Source organism: Pygocentrus nattereri, chromosome 23 (assembly GCF_015220715.1).
Source record: "Pygocentrus nattereri isolate fPygNat1 chromosome 23, fPygNat1.pri, whole genome shotgun sequence".
Lineage (NCBI taxonomy): Eukaryota > Metazoa > Chordata > Actinopteri > Characiformes > Serrasalmidae > Pygocentrus > Pygocentrus nattereri.
The window spans coordinates 16,152,636-16,171,730 of NC_051233.1; the positions used below are offsets into that span (position 1 = coordinate 16,152,636).

Sequence of the window (19,095 nt, forward strand, 5' to 3'; positions counted from 1 at the left end):
CTAATCCATCCTGGCCTGCATGACTGGTCATTCTTTAAGACTCAAGCAGAGCATGACTGCTCCGGAGCTCTCCCACACAGGGAGGCCCATCTGTTCCAAACCTGCTCAGCATCAAATACAACCTTCATATTTCCTCAATTATAAACACTGCCAGTCCTGAGGTTATCCATCTACTTTCTAACATCTGAGTCAGTTACAGTGACAATATCTTTCTAATTAAACAAAAAAATAAAAATTACCATTTAGTTGTTAAAATTCACTCCGTGCAGAACAGATGTTTGGGGAAGTGACAGTACAGATTTCACTTTTGCTCATTCTGATGTGTTACTGAGGCTGGACAGCTCCTTGAAGTTAAACCATTTATACCATCTTTCAATATTTAACAGAAAAACAAAATGTTCATAAATTGATATGACACTGGTGAATTATGTCTTTCTTTAATATAACTATAAACCACCAAAGCTTTTCGCTGTATTATTTTTTTTAAATCCATTATAGGTTCTAGGAAGAAAAATGTAAAACATTGCATATGTAAGTTCTGTAACTTCGCATATTACAAAAAAGAAAAAAAAAAAAAAAACAGTGAGTGCCTAAGTGTTTTCTACAGCAAAGCACTCTTGATGTAGGACAGGAGGCACATGCTGTGGTTGAGGATGGTCTGCATGGAAGTCCATGTCTCCTCCAATAGCTCCAAAACGTTCCCCGCCTCCTCCATGAGAAGAGTCTGCTCAGCAATTAACCGCAGGTGCAACTAAAGTGAAATAAAACAGGAGTCAACAACCGCAAGATAAGAACACCTGAATGCACACATAGCTATAGTGTTTTAGCATAATATTTTGGAAGAGAAATCTGTTCTTATGTGGCTTTCAAAAACCTATTTTGCCAAATCAAAATACAGGCCTAATATTTAAGGTACACGCATTTATCAATCTGTAATAACAATAAAATTGCAGCTTATCTGCTGCCACCTACTATTATGCATCACTTACTATTTTATTTTTTTTTTTATAATTTCCTTCTTTTCACAAACAGTAGTCACATATAACAAGAACGTGGTTGGCAGATGCCATATAGCCTACACATTTTCTTTTGTTGGCTTTGTTTGGCAAAAAGCCAATACAAATCAACTGTACCTATATAATTACATAGGAAACACAGATTTTTAAAAATCCTGCATAATGCAGTTGTTAAAATATAAATAAATTAGTTAAAATATAAACAGTTATCTTAAAAGTTATTAGGAGTTTGTATATGAAATATGAAACTAGATGCCTGAAGCATTTGTCTCTAATATCTTCATCAAAAAGTTATTACATTAAACGGTAAATATTTTGCCTGACACTTAAAACGTTGTAGACATTTTAGACTGGCTTTTGACCTAAAAGCTATTTTTAAATGGTATATGCAGAGTGTTGTAAGGCAAAACAGTACCCAAACAAAACTTGGTGGCAGGCCTCTTTACATAACCACTAACAAATTGTGATCAATCTTATTTATTACAAGGCCACTTGTCATGAAAATCTGGTAGGACTGACCTTGAGGAAGAGTGCAAGGTAGGCCTGAGCCAGGTCAAAGTCTTGCCTCGAAAGCAACATGCTGCCAATCATCTTGAGGAAGCTCTGCATGACACAAATATCTCCTCCCATACCTGGTGCCAGGCCTCGCAGCTCTGTATCAATAGCAGAAGGGCCCAACTCCTTCAAGAGCTGCACTGGACCCTCATCTAAAACACAGAATTTCATCAGGTGAATAGACAATTTACAATTTTTTGTGTTTAAGGCATCATATTCTTTTGCAACGATGGTCAAAAGTGTGCATGCAGTAGTGTAATTTTTGGGCCTTACAGAGATTAGTATCTAGCGCTTCTTCAAGCTGGAGGTAGAAACTTGACTTCTGTGCTAGTGCTCCCAGGTTAACCACTTTTGACTGTGGGGAGGGGGAAAGTGAATTTAGGCTAATGGTGGTAAGTGATGACCAACCCACAAAGCAGGTACAGACTGACCAACAGTTCTTCAAATTAATTAGAACATGAAAGTCGTTTACTTGCTCTTCTGATGATGTGTCAGGGAGGGCGAACTGAGGTACGAGCCCTGGAATGGTGGGGATGAAAAAGGGAGCTGCTTTAGGCACTTTAGGGGGTTCTTTTGGCTTGTTCTTTGTCTGTTAAAAGACAGTTGTGTGTAAGTAATTGTGAGAGAATCAAGGCAAAGTAATGAAGCAAAAAAGTATACAAATGTTGCTTTACACATAGGAAGAAATCCACTCCTCCCACACACATACCCTGATGATGTCCAGGTGAAGAAGGTTTTTCCACCGAGAGTCAGGCAGCAGAGACAAAGTGACTAGCTGTTCGTCAAGCTGTGCAGGAGACACATACTCTGCCATTTTCAAGTTATCAGCATCTGTATCCTCCTCTTCGTCATCTGCTCAGACATGCCATTAAAACAGATCCCAGCATGTATGATTACAACACTAACTTTGCTGTTGTATATGAAAGTTAATGTAAGAATTGCTGTAGGAATTACATGCCTTTGCTTAAGCAAGAGCCAGGCAGGATCGCCACAAAAGGTTCATAGTCTGCAGGTAGAGGGCGCAACGACACCAAACTACACAGTGTGTTGTTGGACCTGGAACATGGAGTTCAGAATGATGCTCAGTCATACTTAACAACACAGCTCGACATACACTCATTTTCACAACCACAAAGTATCTCTGTGAATCCTAGTTAGTAGAATGTTTCAAAAGCACTAAAAGACATGATTACACAAATTACTAAAAGACATGATTATGCAAATACCACTGTAAAGTAACAAGGTTGAACTATCCATATTCTTCTCATTCATGTGCCAGTTCACAATATTTGCAATATCATCACTGGGATCAAGGCCCCATAAGTCAGTTTTGGCCTCAGATTTGGAGGCTTCCTGAATCCGTATTAATTCATCCGCAATTTCCAAAATTTAATAGAATGACAAGTGGCAGCCTCTCATAACTGTTAAAAAGTTAAGATAAACACACAATTTTCAAGCTCCCTATGTAATAGTTGATGAAGGTTTATAGTGCGTTCACTTCCATTTTTCCTTATATCCTGCACTAGTGCACAAGTATCATGGTCATGATGTGCTTTTAACCATGATTTTCAACCCTATTTACTGATGTATTCCGTTCCATAGATCAGAATGCAAAATGTCATTGTTCCTACTGAAATACTCGCCAGATGGAGCAGTCTTATGATTAAAGCTCCTGTCCAATAGTGAACCCTCTTTCAAAGTCAGATCTTGCCATTTACAGCCAAAATCCAGGACAACTCAGCTTGGAAGCCAGAGAGCATGGAAGACTGTATTGCGTAATAATTGCTTAGTAATTTATTCAATTCATTACAACATTTATGTTTTCAAGTAACCAAAAACATTTTTCTGACATTCACATTCCGCCAAGTATACTTATTTGACATAACAAACCACAGAATTTACAAGAGTAAAAGGGATGAGAAATAAGAGTGCTTATTTTTATATTAATAAATTACAGAACATTACATCCCAATATGCTTACTTGAGGTTGTCAGTACTTCAAAAAAAGTCGACTGACTGCAAGTTTCATTACAAAGAGAGCAAAATTAGGCCTGGTGAGTTTTAGTGCTGGGCAGTATGCCAAAAACTAAATATAAATGATAGTCTTTCAAACAAATTTTTTAAAATGTTGCGCTACTGTGTGTTTTTTAGGATATTTCTACCTCTTCGTCAAAAAAATGAATTCAATGATATGTGTTGTGTATCATGAAAATGTCTTGAAGAATCCTAACATTAAATTTTTGCAATACTGACCACCCCTACTTAGTATGGACCATGTAAGAAACTGCTGAGCCAATACACTGTGTGCACAATTATTGGGCAAGTCTTATTTTTATTAATGACCAACTACAGTGCTCTCGGTTAATGCAAAATGTTAATAAACCTCAAACGTGAATGTTTAAGAAAAATAAAGTGAAGTTTTGGCTTTCTTAGAATATCTATATGTGCACATTTATTGGGCAACTATAATGGTGCAGAATTATTCCGCAGCTAAATTTTCCCATCTCACTTTATTTTCATCTGTTCAAGTGAGAATTATAAACAAACAACACAAAGCTTTCCAATGAACATTTCTGAGAAATTAAAAAAAAAAAAAAATTAGTGACCAATATAGCCACCCTTCTTTTCAATAACAGTGATAAGCCTTCCATTCATGGAGTCTGTCAGTTTCTTGATCTGTTGACGATCAACTTTTTGTGCAGCAGCAACCACAGCCTCCCAGACCCTGTTCAGAGAGGTGTACTGTTTTCCTTCACTGTAAATCTCCCGTTTAAGAATTGCCCACAAGTTTTCAGTTGGGTTCAGGTCAGGTGAGGAAGGGGTCCATGTTATAAGTTTTTCATCTTTAATGCCTTTACTGGCTAGCCATGCAGAAGAGTACTTGGATGCATGTGATGGAGCATTGTCCTGCATAAAAATCATTGTCTTTTTGAAAGATGCAGATTCTTCCTGTACCATTGCTTAAAGAAAGTGTCTTCTAAAAACTGGCAGTAGGCTTGGGAGTTGACTTTGAGCCCATCTTCAACACGAAAAGGTCCAACCAGCTCATCTTTAATAATACCAGCCAATACCAGTACCCCACCTCCACCTTGCTGGCGTCTGACTCGAAGTGGAGGTATGTCCTGTTACTGATCCAGCCACGAGCCCATCCATTTGGTCTGTCAAGAGTCACTCATTTAATCAGTCCATAAAACCTTTGGAAAATCTCTCTTCAGATATTTCTTGGACCAGTCTAGACACTTCAGCTTGTGTGTCTTGTTCAGTGGTGGTCGGGTTTCAGCCTTCCTTACCTTGGCCATGTCTCTGAGCGCTAAACATCTTGTACTTCTTGATTCTACAGCTAGGTTGCAGTTCTGGAATATGACAGAACTGGAAGATAATGGGTTCCTGGTAGCTTCACGCTTGATACTTCTCAAATCCTTGGCAGTTATTTTGCATCTTTTTTTCTCAGCATGTTTCTTGTGACCCTGTTGACTATTTGCAACAAAACGTTTGATGGTTCTGTGATCACGGCCCAATATCTTAGCAATTTCAAGAGTTCTGCATCCCTGTGAGAGACTTTTGGTAATTTCTAACTTGTCAGAGTCAGTTCAATCTCTTTTTTGGCCCATTTTGCCTAAAGAAAAAAGCTGCCTAATAATTATGCACACCTTGACATAGGATGTTGACCTCCTTAGGCCACACCCTCCCTCATTATACAGATACACATCACCTGCTATGCTTAAATCCATTAAGCATTCAAGTTTATCCAGCTTGGAGTTAGAAAATATGCCTAAAAATTATAATATGGTCAAAATACTCACTTGCCTAATAATTGTGCACACAGTGTATAATCAATACAGAAACTATGGAAAACTTTAAAAGAAATCTATTTGCATAGGAGTCACTTGTCTCCTTCTTTCCTGATTCCTATCTATAATTTGTATAAATATACAAAAGAACACTGACTGATGATGAAATTACCAACTACTAAGATCTCTTACCATAAGTAAATACCCAGACAGTCAACATGGGAGGAGGCAAGGAAGTTCCCCGTGGGAGAGAAACTGATGCTGATGGCTGCTGAATCTACCAGGAAACAGTCGACCAAACTGTGCCGGCGACACAGACAGTGAGAGTGAGAGCAAGACTGAGAAAAAGAGAGTGAGAGCAAACAGGGGAAAGCGTGCTTTCCACAAGGCTACAGAGGGGATTTAGTAGCCATAAAACACTCCACAGACAAAGATAAACCATCATATTAGGTGTCACAGTGAACCTAGACAAGATAAAGCTTTATCTCTTGCAACAGTTTCATAGGTTGCTTTTTGTCAAAAGCAACCTGGGATGACTCGACAAAAGGTCATCACACAAAATCAAGCAGTAAATAATTCAGAAAGCGAAACAAGTGCAAAGAAAGTCTGGTCTTCCCCTTCTACAGAGGCTGGTGAAGTGCTGTGCTAATGAGCCGCCATAAGGTCACATACAAGCTAACCACAGGTCATCGCTCAGCTCAAGGAAATGACCAAAGCATGAGAAAGCATCCATGATAGTCTTACCTGCCAGAGGGAAGGTCCCATGTTCTAATGGTGCAGTCCATGGAGGCTATTATCAACCATCGTCCATCCGGGCTGAAAGTCTATACAAAATAAAAAAAGAAGAACATATTTTCACCCAATCTTATCTAACTTCCTGTTGGTGATACACTCAGAGGCTTTAGTAAAGTCCCCTTTAACTCATTCAAATCTGCCCACAGAGTAGTGTGCGCTAGAGTGTTTTTGATTGCTACAAGAAACACAATGCTTGCTTTAATGTGGAATGCTCTGCAATTGTGCTCTGAGTGAGCATACAGAATGTGATTCAGATCGCTTACTACACTGCTCAAAAAAAAATAAAGAGAACACTTAAACAACACAATATAACTTCAAGTAAATCAAACTTATTAGGAAGCAACACTGATTGACAATCAATTTCACATGCTGTTGTGCAAATGGAACAGACGACAGGTGGAAATTATTGGCAATTAGCAAGACACACTCAATAAAGGAGTGGTTCTGCAGGTGGGGACCACAGACCACAAACAATACCTATGCTTTCTGGCTGATGTTTTGGTCACTTTTGAATGTTGGTGGTGCTTTCACACTCAGTGAAAAGCCACAAGTGGCTCAGGTAGTGCAGCTCATCCAGGATGGCACATCAATGCGAGCTGTGGCAAGAAGGTTTGCTGTGTCTGTCAGAGTAGTGTCCTGGAGGTGCTACCAGGAGACAGGCCAGAACACAAGGAGACGTGGAGGAGGCCGTAGGAGGGCAACAACCCAGCAGCAGGACTGCTACCTCCGCCTTTGTGCAAGGAGGAACAGGAGGAGCACTGCCAGAGCCCTGCAAAATGACCTCCAGCAGGCCACAAATGTGCACGTGTCTGCACAAACGGTTAGAAACCGACTCCATGAGGATGGTATGAGGGCCCGACATCCACGGATGGGGGTTGTGCTCACAGCCCAACACTGTGCAGGATGCTTGCCATTTGCCAGAGAACATCAGGATTGGCAAATTCGCCACTGGCACCCTGTGCTCTTCACAGATGAAAGCAGGTTCACACTAAGTACATGTGACAGACATGACAGAGTCTGGAGACGCCGTGGAGAGCGTCATCTGCTGCCTGCCACATCCTTCAGCATGAGCGGTCTGGCAGTGGGTCAGTAATGGTGTGGGGTGGCATTTCTTTGGAGGGCCGCACAGCCCTCCATGTGCTCGCCAGAGGTAGCCTGACTGCCATTAGGTACCGAGATGAGATCCTCAGACCCCTTGTGAGATCATATGCTGGTGCGGTTGGCCCTGGGTTCCACCTAATTCAGGACAATGCTAGACCTCATGTGGCTGGAGTGTGACAGCAGTTCCTGCAAGATGAAGGCATTGAAGCTATGGACTGGCGCACCCGTTCCCCAGACCTGAATCCAATTGAGGACATCTGGGACATCATGTCTCGCTCCATCCACCAATGCCACGTTGCACCACAGACTGTCCAGGAGTTGGCGGATGCTTTAGTCCAGGTCTGGGAGGAGATCCCTCAGAGGCCATCCGCCACCTCATCAGGAGCATGCCCAGGCATTGTAGGGAGGTCATACAGGCACATGGAGGCCACACACAATACTGAGCCTCATTTTGACTTGTTTTAAGGACATTACATCAAAGCTGGATCAGCCTGTAGTGTGTTTTTCCACTTTAATTTTGTGTGTGACTCCAAATCCAGGCCTCTATTGGTTAATAAATTTGATTTCCATTGATGATTTTTGTGTGATTTTGTTGTCAGCACATTCAACTTTGTACAGAACAAAGTATTCAATGAGAATATTTCATTCATTCAGATCTAGGATGTGTTATTTGAGTGTTCCCTTTATTTTTTTGAGCAGTGTACTTCGGGAATTATTATTGGTTTCATCAAATTGAAATGAAAAGTAGTTTATGACAGAATATACTAATTCTTAGCAAGTTTCATCATGTTCTTTTTTGCATCAAAACAAATACAATAATTGCATTGAGAATTTACATTATTAACAAATAACAGTACATTATGGACCAGATGAAGACTGTGGTTCATGGAAAAGTGCTGCCTTCTTTTCCTCAACTGTGAATAGTATAAGTAAAAGCTTTGAAAACCACTGGCAATTCAAACAAATTGTATTTTGAGCTGGGATAGCTCTTGAAATGGCAAGATCTTGCCATGGAGAACAAAATGTTCATGCTCACCATATCGTTAACCTGTCCACGCTGTCCAGAGAAACGCCGTACAATCCTCTTTGTTTCCATGTCCAAGATACTGACAGTGAAGTCATCGAGAGCAATGGCAAGCATTCCACTACGGAGCAGTCAGCAAGGCAGAAAACTTTCCAATTAAGAGTTACACAATATTAAGCCCCTGATTACACTGACATGAGCACTTGACTACATATAATTTAAAAAATGTGTGTGGATTCTTGTGGATGCTAATGTATTTTACTTCCTGATATACTTCCTAAAGATGGGTATGGTTATTCAGCATAAATATATGAGAGTTCATTTTCTACTGATTTATTTAAACTGGTTACTTAAACAGCAAATTTTGACAAATCTGTGCCGTACAAGCTGAGCCTCACAGAGTTATCATGCTGTAGGATAATGTTTTTTTATTATTTCTGACAAAATAATTTTTAAAAATATTGGATACTACTCTTTTGAATGGCTCATATCTTGGAATTTATCTTTGTATATCAAAGTTCTTTTGTAATGTAAACATTGTTAAACTTCAAAATGTTGTACTGTCAGTACCCAGTCCATATGTTCCATACATGGCAACAGAGTTGAGGAAAAAGAAAAAAAAAAAAACCTGTTTTGAATTAATTGTTTCTGTGATGTCACAGACACCAGCACACTGAAGTTTCCTAAAGATCAGGTAATCTTTAGGAAACTTTAAACAGGCAACTCCTGGACAATATTGGCGTTGCCCATGCTATCATTCCATATGTACTACTCTTGGTCACTGGTTTCTTTGATGGTGGATAGATAGGCCTGCAGATCCTTAAATTTTACCCCATTTACTTTTTTTTTGTTGTTGTATTTTCAATGTATTTTCACTTACAAAAAACAACAAATGTGCAATTTGCACCATGACATTTGACTGTAAACTATTATTTTCTATCTTTTTTTGGGATTGATAAACATTTTCAACTTGCTTAAAACACCATTAATTCTTCTTCTAGATAAAGCAGACATTCCTCTTATTTCCTATAACTACAGACTTTGGTCATTTAATGTAATGGGCACATGTTATCTGAGAGCTCTGACCTGTCTCTGTGCAAGAGTGTGGAAGCAGGGGATGCAGGCAGGCTGACTGTGTGTAAAAGCTCTTTGGATTTGAACTTCCAGATCTTCAGCAGCCTATCAGCTCCAGTGCTGACTGTGAGCTCGTTGAGGGCATCAACAGCAACACCTCTCACTGGCCCGGAGTGCGCTGTAAAATACACAACACTACATAAGTAGGGTTTCTGTAGAGGAACTTTAACTTCTGGAGCATCCAAGAGTTACTAAGTGCCCATTAGCAGTGGAGGAATATATAGAGCAAAAGGAAACTTTACAGCAAAATTTACACAAATAGTCTTTTAACTTGTAAATCTGAACAAAAAAAGTATCTATTCATAAGCATAAACAAACAATTAAAAGGGTGAAAAAAATATTCAGGAACCACAACTTAATAACATTAGTTGCAGTGCCATTAAATGACGATTACAGCTTTTAGACATCCATAGTATGAAGTAATCAGCTTTTTGCAGGGTTAAATTTTGGCCCATTTGAGGCTCCCGAGTGGCCTATGTGTCCAAGTGTTGGCCCTATCATCAGAAAGTCGCGAGTTCAATCCCTGGTGATGCTACAACCACCCATAGCTAGGAGTCCAAGAGAGCACAATTGGCCACAGTCTCTCTGGAATGACATGGAATTCTTGAAATTTATGTCCACAATACACTACTGTGAAATTTAGAAGACATGATGTAATCACGTGTGGAGTATTATGAAGTGCAAAATATAATTTGTGCAATTTGAGACATGTTCAACTGAAGAACGGTAAAAGCATACTGCTCCTATAACTGGATAAACTAGTGTCTTTAGTCCCCAAACATTTAATAAATGCTGAAAAGGTAATGTAACACCTGTGTTAAAGAAATGGTAAATATGCTCCTATCCCAACATTTCTGGAATGTGTTGCAAGGATCAATTTTGGAATAGGCATACACTTACCATAAACAATGAAGTTTATATGGAAAAACATCAAATATCATGTTTCTGTATTGTTTCCAATTTAACTCAGGTCAAACAGAATTTACTATCAACTGCTTTAGGTTTCATTTGCATTACAAATAAGGTCTCAACTTTGGAATCAGGTTTGTACAACAATACACCATACAAAAATCAAAGTATGACGCAATCTGTTAAAATGATTTACATACTATGTGAAATTACTGACCATCTATATGCCTTCTATTTGCTACATGAAAATCCAACCATGACAATGACTTCTCTAATGACACCATGAGCAATTAAAGGAACAAACTTTCTTTGAAGCATTTATTTATAGAATTATTATGTAACTTTTACTCACATATACACGCACAGTATGAAAACACAAGATTTCACAGTTCTGCTTGAAAGTTTGTGAACCCTTTAGCATTATGTAAATTTCTACATAAATGGCATCTAAAACACAACTAGACCTTCAGTTAAGTGATAACAACCAAACCAAACCAAATAAAACCAATCACACAAATAATGTATAGTTTTTCATTCATTTATTTAACAAAGCGATCCAACATCTTTGTTGGCAAAAGTACATAAAAGTCAGCTATCAGTAACTGGTGTGACCTCCTTGAGCAGCAATGACTTCAACCAAATAGTTCCTATAACTGTTGATCAGCCAAGTACACTGAATTGGAGGAATTTTCACCCATTCTTCTTTAGAGAACTGTTTCAACTTCATACCTTAAGTTCTGCCACAACATTTCTGTTGGATCAAGGTCTGGAGTTTGACACAGCCATTCCAAACTGTAAAACTTCTGTTTCAACTCATCTTTGTAGACTTACTGATGTTTTAGGGTCACAGTCATTCTGCAGGATTCACCTTCTTTTAACGTCCAGTTAAGCGACTAATGCCCTAGCATTCTCCCGTGGAATTTCCAGAACTCAAAAGTTATAAAAAGATGGTAAGTTATCCTAACCCTAACCCTGGTCCAACAGCAGCAAAACTACGATACTGCCACCACCTTATTTTAATTCTAATGCTGAAATGCAGTGTTTGGGTTTTGCTGAACACATTTCTCATTTAAGTCATAAAATATATTTTTGCCTCATCATCAACATTGTTATTTCAGTAGTTTTCTTTTTCCTTCTCATGATTTTTAGGAAACTTTAAACGGGCAACAGTGTTCCTTCTGGACAGCACTGGCTTTGCCCATGCTATCATTCCATATGCACTACTCTCCGTCACTGGTTTGTCTGATCGTGGACTCTTAAGAAATGACATTATCCAGTGTAAGACTGGCCTGCAGATCCTTAAATTTTACCCCAATTTTTTTTTTTTACTTCTTGTTAGTAAGCCACACTTACAGCAGATTATCATCCATTCGAAGGACTGATCCTGACCCTAGATATAACTTACATGAAATTGATAACTGTAGAGATTCACATACCTTTGTCAACTAAAATATATAATATTATATCACTTTTCAATAAATGAAAGAAAACAATATAATTGCCTGTGTTCGTTTTATTAGGTTTTCCTTTTTCCAATGTTAGGACTTAAATGAAGATCTCAACTTATTTTTAAAATTTACATAATGCTGAAGGATTCACATGCATACTGTATATACATACATACATACATACATACATTTATTTATTTACATACATACACACACACACACACACACACACACACACACACACACTATATGGGCAAAAATGTTGAGACATCTACAGGAGCTTTTATGACATCCCATTTTAAATCCATACACATTAATCCCCCTCCGCAGATATAACTGCTTCCAAATTTCTGGGAAGGCTTTCTACAAGATTTTGGAGTGTATCTTTAGGCAGTTTTACCCATTCATCCAGAAGTACCCATCTAGAGCATATGCGAGGTCAGACACTGAAACTGATTGTGGTAGAGGTGGCATTCAATGACCGTGCCATGTTTAAAGTCACAGAGTTCATGAGTATAAGCCAATCTAATGTTAAAGTTTGTCTATCAAGTTTGCAGGCTATGTGCCTAATTTTTTCCACCCGTTAGCAATGGGTGTGGCTTAAACATCTGAATAATTAGGAGGGGTGTCCCAATACTTTTGTCCACACACAGACACACACACACACACACACACACACATTGTTTACAAGTGCTCACCTCTATCTTTTCCATACTGTCCTCTATGTAGGCCTGACTGCATATTGTACACATCTATGTGTCCTGAAGACAGGGCAATCACTGCAAAGTTCCCACAGGAACTGATGTCTACAGCCTGCAGAGGCAAAAAGACACAAAATGTGTAACTTGTAGCTAACGAAAACAAGAAACTCTAAGAGATGTACTGTGCATGCAGGATTTGTACAACATTACCGTGGCATGAACGGTCAGGGCACGGTTCTTGTTAAAACGCTCTGGTTCCAGTTTGTAAGCTCCCATGGAGCCTTTCTGATAGTTCCATGTGGTGGTGACAAGAAAACCTTGATGACAGGCCACAATGCTATCCCAGTCGCTCTGACGAGCACTCTCTGTGTGGGGTTACACACACACACACACACACACACATAATAATACATACTGTACAAAAAGTATTGCAAACTCAAAAAAAATACTTGACTGAAATATTCAATATACACAAAAAACATAAATACAAAATACATTAAATCAAAGTATCACTTCAAAGAGTCATACCTAATGCAAAAGTGGTGATGGGTGGCAGTTTCGCAGTGTCGCACATCACACTCTTCTTTTTGGCTTTTGCCTTGTTTAGAGAGCCTGAACAATGAATCAGTATATCACTACTCCAAGTATGAATGGATGTTGTTAATTACATTATTTTGAGATGTTAATACTAAAAATTGGAAATCACAGTGCTTGCTTATCTGGCGTGCTCAATTTGAGGCAGAACTGTGATGATTAGTAAGAAAAGTTACCATGTCCCAAACTCTTATTGAAGCGCTCATGAACAGTAGAAAATGACTGCAGGGTACCATCTTGTCCTGATAAGGTAATATATACATATCTTGTTACTTAAGTGCATTATCCTCACATTGAGTCTCAAAGTATGAACAGTGAGCACAATAAGTAGCTCAGTAGTAGAAGCAAAGAGGAATACCAGCACTTAGAATGTGCTGGCCACTCTGGTCATAGTGTTGAATCTTGGTGGGTGGTGCACTGTGCCCCATGCGAAATCTCAGCAGACGTCCTTCTCCTCCCGCCACATCAAAAATCCACACCTACACCATACAGCACAGCATATTATTAATATTAAGGAGCACACAGCTAAAAACTCCAGTGTTTTTCACTCATCATAAGACATCCTACTTTTTTTCAATTATTCTTAAATGTGAGTGATAAAGATGCAATAACTGTCTTACTAATATTTTCTGGGAAAAATTTTTAAAAAAAATCAGTTGCACCAGTCTGGAACAGGCATATAGCACATGGAATTTAACTTTACTTTTTAAGGTAAAAGAAAAAGATGATAAAGACAAACCCTAATGGCATTGTCAGCCCCGTTGGTGATCAGGAGTGGCTCACTGTGAAGGAAAGTGAGGCCAGCAATGGCTGTGGTGTGCGTGTCTCTCATTTGACCAACCAGCCTCTTCTCCTCCAAATCCCACAGTCCAATATGCCCAACAGGACTACCAGCAGCCATTACTGGATGACCATCTACATAAGCACAAACAAAAATATGTGAACTAAATGGAAACATATACTCTTTTTCTATTGCACATTACTGCCTTTGTGTAGAAAATGTCATTTGTAAGCTAATGACCACTGATCTCATTAAAAAAATAGACTGACAATTTTTGCAGACATGTTGTCCGTTTTGTTTGACCAGGTTACACGATCATAAGCTTAATGAGCAGTCATATGTAATTGCATTCATAGTTGTGACATCTCAATCATGAAGAATTCAAAATGGGCTGTTACAACAATTGTTCATATTTATGCACGGTATGGTGTTTAACAGGGTACACATACTACATCAAACTCTTTATACAAGAGAAAGAAACAAATTTAATAAGGACTGACTGAACTACTCAAATAATTGATTTGTGAAAATTACCTGTCCGGAAGGATAAGGCAGTGATTGGACCCCAGTCTTGTTGAAACTTCATTAGAGTTTCATTAAATTTGATGTTGTGTATAATGATCTGTCCAGAAGCCAAACCTACACCAACCACATCCACAGCTGGAGTCTAGTTTATTAAGAGAAGAGATAAGCTCTAACCAATAGTTAAATAAAGAAGCCAAAAGTAAAGCATGTTTAGAGTGGAGCAACACAACTGACCTGCTGAAGAATTGTCACCGCTGATTCCCATCCAGGAAAAATGAAGAGAAGTTTGCTGAAGGGAAAAAGTTGCTTGGTGAAAAATATAGCAAGGTCACAGAAATTGGGTGCCAAACATAAACTCTAAGGAACAGCATCAATAATCAGAATAGGTTTTCTAATAATATAAATAAATTAAAATGTTTAATTAATTAAATACATTAATAATAATAATAATAATAATAATAATGCATTCAGTTTGTTAATAACCTTTCAAAGAACAACATACTTTGCCTTGATATTCCATAACTGAAGACTTCCTTGACTGCTTCCAAACAGGATTTTATTCAGGTACGTGCTTGGATGCATAACAGCACTAACATCAAATGATGCTTTATCAAATAAAATCTGCAAGTACATATCTGGACAACACAGATGAGAATAACAAAAAACATTACATTAAGCTGTAAAACAATGAATATGTGAATTACAACTTCCATTTTAACAATATTATATATATATATATATATATATATATATATATATATATATATATATATATATATATATATATATATATATACACACATACACACATACTGTGCCCTCCATAATTATTGGCACCCCTGGTTAAGATGTGTCAAAAGCCTTAAAATAAATTCAGTTTTTATTGTGACAACATACTGTCACACTGAAAATTGTAGAAAAATGTAACCTTTAACTCAAGTAGAGTTTTAGGGGGAAAATAAAATCCCTGACTAAGAAATAATTTTTCTTCATAAAATCACCTGTTCCACAATTATTGGCACCCCTAACAATTCTTAGGAAATAAATGTAAATAAAGAATTTCTGTCACTTCTACAGTAGTTTACGAAGTTAATCAAAGTATGTAGGAACATTTAATTAGCAATTCACAACTTCCTGTTTCCCTGGGGTATAATTATGACGTGACACAGAGGCCATTTCTCTTCAACATGGGAAAGACAAAGGAACATAGCATTCAAGTAAGGCAGATGTGTGTTGACCTTCACAGGTCAGGCAATGGCTACAAGAAAATAGCCACTCACCTACACCTGTCCGTATCTACTGTCAGAGGAATTATTAAGAAGTTTAAAACAACTGGAACAGTGGTAAACAAGTCTGGACGAGGACGCAAGTTTATTTTGCCACCACGCACAGTGAGGAGGATGATAAGAGAAATAAAAAGTTCTCCAAAGCTCACTGTTACGGAACTGCAACAAATGGTAGCATCTTGGGGTCACGAAGTCTCCAAAACAACCATCAGACGCTATCTACACGCCAACAAGCTGTTTGGGAGGCATGCACGGAAAAAACCTTTTCTCACTCACAATCATAAACGTAAACGTTTGGAGTTTGCTAAGCAGTACTGGGACTTCAACTGGGACCGTGTGCTTTGGTCAGATGAAACAAAGATAGAGCTTTTTGGCAACAAATGCTGTAAGTGGGTCTGGCGTAACACAAGAGCTGAGTATGCAGAAAAGCACCTCATGCCCACTGTGAAATACGGGGGAGGATCAGTGATGCTGTGGGCCTGCTTTTCTTCCAAAGGCCCAGGGAACCTTGTTAGGGTGCATGGCATCATGAATGCTTTGAAATACCAGGACATTTTAAAACAAAATCTGGTGGCTTCTGCCCGAAAGCTGAAGATGGGTCGTCACTGGGTCTTTCAGCAAGATAATGACCCTAAACATATGGCAAGATCTACACAGAAATGGTTGACCACACACAGAATCAAGCTCCTCCCATGGCCATCTCAGTCCCCAGACCTTAACCCCATTGAAAACCTGTGGGGTGAGCTGAAGAGGAGAGTGCAGGTGAGAGGACCCAGGTCGCTGGATGATTTAGAGAGATTGTGCAAAGAGGAATGGTCGAAGATACCTCTTTCTGTGTTCTCCCATCTTGTGAAACATTATAGGAGAAGATTAGGTGCTGTTTTGTTGGCAAAGGGGGGTTGTACAAAGTATTAACATCAGGGGTGCTAATAATTGTGGCACACATTATTTGATGTTAAACAATTATTTCTTAATGTGGGATTTTTTTCCTACTGAATAAATGCACTTGAGATAAAGGTTGGATTTTGCTCTTTTTTCCATCGTGGTCCTATATTATTTTAAAAAACCCTCAATTTATTAGGAGCTAAAGAACACATCTTAACCAGGGGTGCCAATAATTATGGAGGGCACTGTATATATATATATATATATTTCCAATTCAGGAATTTTTTACAATTAAAACAGTGAAAAGAGATGTTAACCTTCTGAATCGACATCCCAGATGATGACAGCATTTTCCTTGTCTACTGATATGAGATGGTCTCCAAATGGCAGTAACAAATGGACATCAGCTTGGTGGCCTTCATAAGTGTGGACAACCTGAACAGCAAGATGTATTGCTATTTTAGCATACCGCTCTGTTTGAGAGCTTTGTCTATGTCTAAGCTATGTCTTTTGAGCAGCCGTCAGTTTTAACCTTGTCTGTCTTACTCAATACTCTCTGGGAAGATATAAGGATATATAATCACATACTGTTTGATGCTGCCAAGGCACTGTACTATACAACATAATTTAGTTAGTGAACAAATTTACTAACTGCTCTTACAATCTTACAATACACTGTTAAACTGATATAGTAAGATGATTAGCCAATAAACCTAGCTTAACAACACATTCAACAAGTCTCATAACTATGCTCAGTCTGCACTTTACCTTTCTGTTCTTTGCAAAAGCTGAGATAACTTTTCCATGTGCAGCATAGACAAGCATTCGGTCAGCAGCAAGGTACGAAATGTCCGCAGGAAGAGCATTACCTGGGGGGGGGGGGGAATCAAACAATACGGCAAAAAATACAACATCAAAATCCTTAAAGACACTGTCACAATACATCACTATATTTCATTCTTCCGAGGTTTGATAAACTGAAACAGGAAAATACCGTTCAAAACTATGAGCACAATAATACTCTTAGGTCACTTATTTCTAATATTGTTTCACATACTACTACACTATACTACTACATAATACTTCACTATACTACATTCTATTGAAAAGAACTAATCACACTTCTATTTTCAATGAAACATGCAGCTGGTCTGTTTTTAGCTACTGACAACACCTACGATATTCTCAAAAAAACATTTTTTTTAAGTTTTTCATTCTTGTGATTACAGTTGATGCTTATATTTAAATACATTGGTGACAAATTAAGCACAGACATTGTGATCTACAGTCCAAAATGCAAAAAACACATTTCCATCACTTACTGACAGCAACAATTCCCAGTTTCTTTACCTGCAGAAACAGACAAAAAAGGTCAGATGCATTCCATGAAAAACAAAGCTAACAAAAAAAAACTAGGTGCACCAGAAAACAAAACAAAAAAAAAAGCATCAAATAAGCGTTGATTTTCTTTTTCCTACATAGTCTGTATATATATTCTTTTTCCTTCTTTGCCTAAAATTTAGTGTTTAGCACTTAATATCCTTGTTATTCAGGCCATTTATTTCTAATTAACTTGTGCCGCCATTAATGGTGGGGGTAAACCATGCTTAGCTGTGTAAGTGATAAATATTACATAATCTGTCAGAGAGGTCAGATCATGATTCATTTATGCTGCACTGGGCTACTGTACCCAAATGTCTCCATTTTATTCCTCTGTGGTCACATTTCTCAGCTATTGTATTCCAGGTGGGTTTTGTTCCAATTTCTGTGTTTTATAAATTGTCTTTACAAAATAAATACATAAGTATGTATGTATGCATGCATGCATGTATGTGTACACACACACACACACACACACACACACATAATATATAATGAAGATATATATGGGAGAAATTTGCAGAACGTACAACGTATACAATGTAGACATTAAATAAAACCATCTTATAAACGAAGTTACTACAGTAACGTTGCTTTGTTTTGAAGTAGACTGGGAAAACTCTTTCATTTGAATACAGCTCAATCAGCTCGATCTGTGGAACTATGTTCTTTAGGTTATATGCTGAATACCGCATGCAGACAGCCGAGTGGGTAGGCAGACTGACAATTTCATTTAAACTAACAAGACAATAAGATTTGTAATCCCCAAGAAACAAAGAGCATATCACCGCCGAAGAATACTATGAAATCAGCCACTGTAATTTCAGTAACTTACGTTGTACGTATGGAAGCACCGACCCACTGCTGTCACCACATAGAACTCCTGGTGTTTCTTATGAAAACGGACCACGTGTGGTAGGTGATTGGAGTAAAGTCCAAGCGCCCTAAATCCACAGAATATCGAGCTTCCCCTTTTCTCTCCAACAAACATTGTTTCTTTAACTGAAGTCATACTCTTTTGTATCTACATGAAAAAATTATCAAACCACATTCCTGAAATGTAATGCAGCTAGTTATGCTCCTCGTTACCACAACCTCCGTTGTAACACTAAAACATTCCGTCTAGTATTTCTGCCCCGTTCTTAATCAGTTCCTAGTCAGTACCACAGA

At 38.3% G+C, this 19,095-nt stretch overlaps 1 protein-coding gene across 1 annotated transcript; it reads right to left on the reverse strand.

Moving 5' to 3' along the window:
- Nucleotides 1-421: 421 nt before the first annotated feature.
- wdr36 (WD repeat domain 36) lies at nt 422-19,026 on the reverse strand. Its single transcript, XM_037533183.1, has 23 exons — nt 18,761-19,026; nt 17,868-17,895; nt 17,314-17,414; nt 16,863-16,980; nt 14,877-15,009; nt 14,609-14,663; nt 14,384-14,516; nt 13,808-13,983; nt 13,427-13,547; nt 13,245-13,310; nt 13,003-13,086; nt 12,685-12,839; nt 12,472-12,586; nt 9,369-9,534; nt 8,295-8,403; nt 6,107-6,186; nt 5,555-5,662; nt 2,530-2,627; nt 2,281-2,423; nt 2,044-2,160; nt 1,845-1,926; nt 1,536-1,723; nt 422-751 (listed from the first exon to the last, which is right to left on the reverse strand). Exons 1-23 carry the CDS (start codon nt 18,935-18,937, stop codon nt 602-604), a joined length of 2,703 nt encoding a protein of 900 aa, XP_037389080.1. The 5' UTR covers nt 18,938-19,026; the 3' UTR covers nt 422-601.
- Nucleotides 19,027-19,095: the final 69 nt, after the last annotated feature.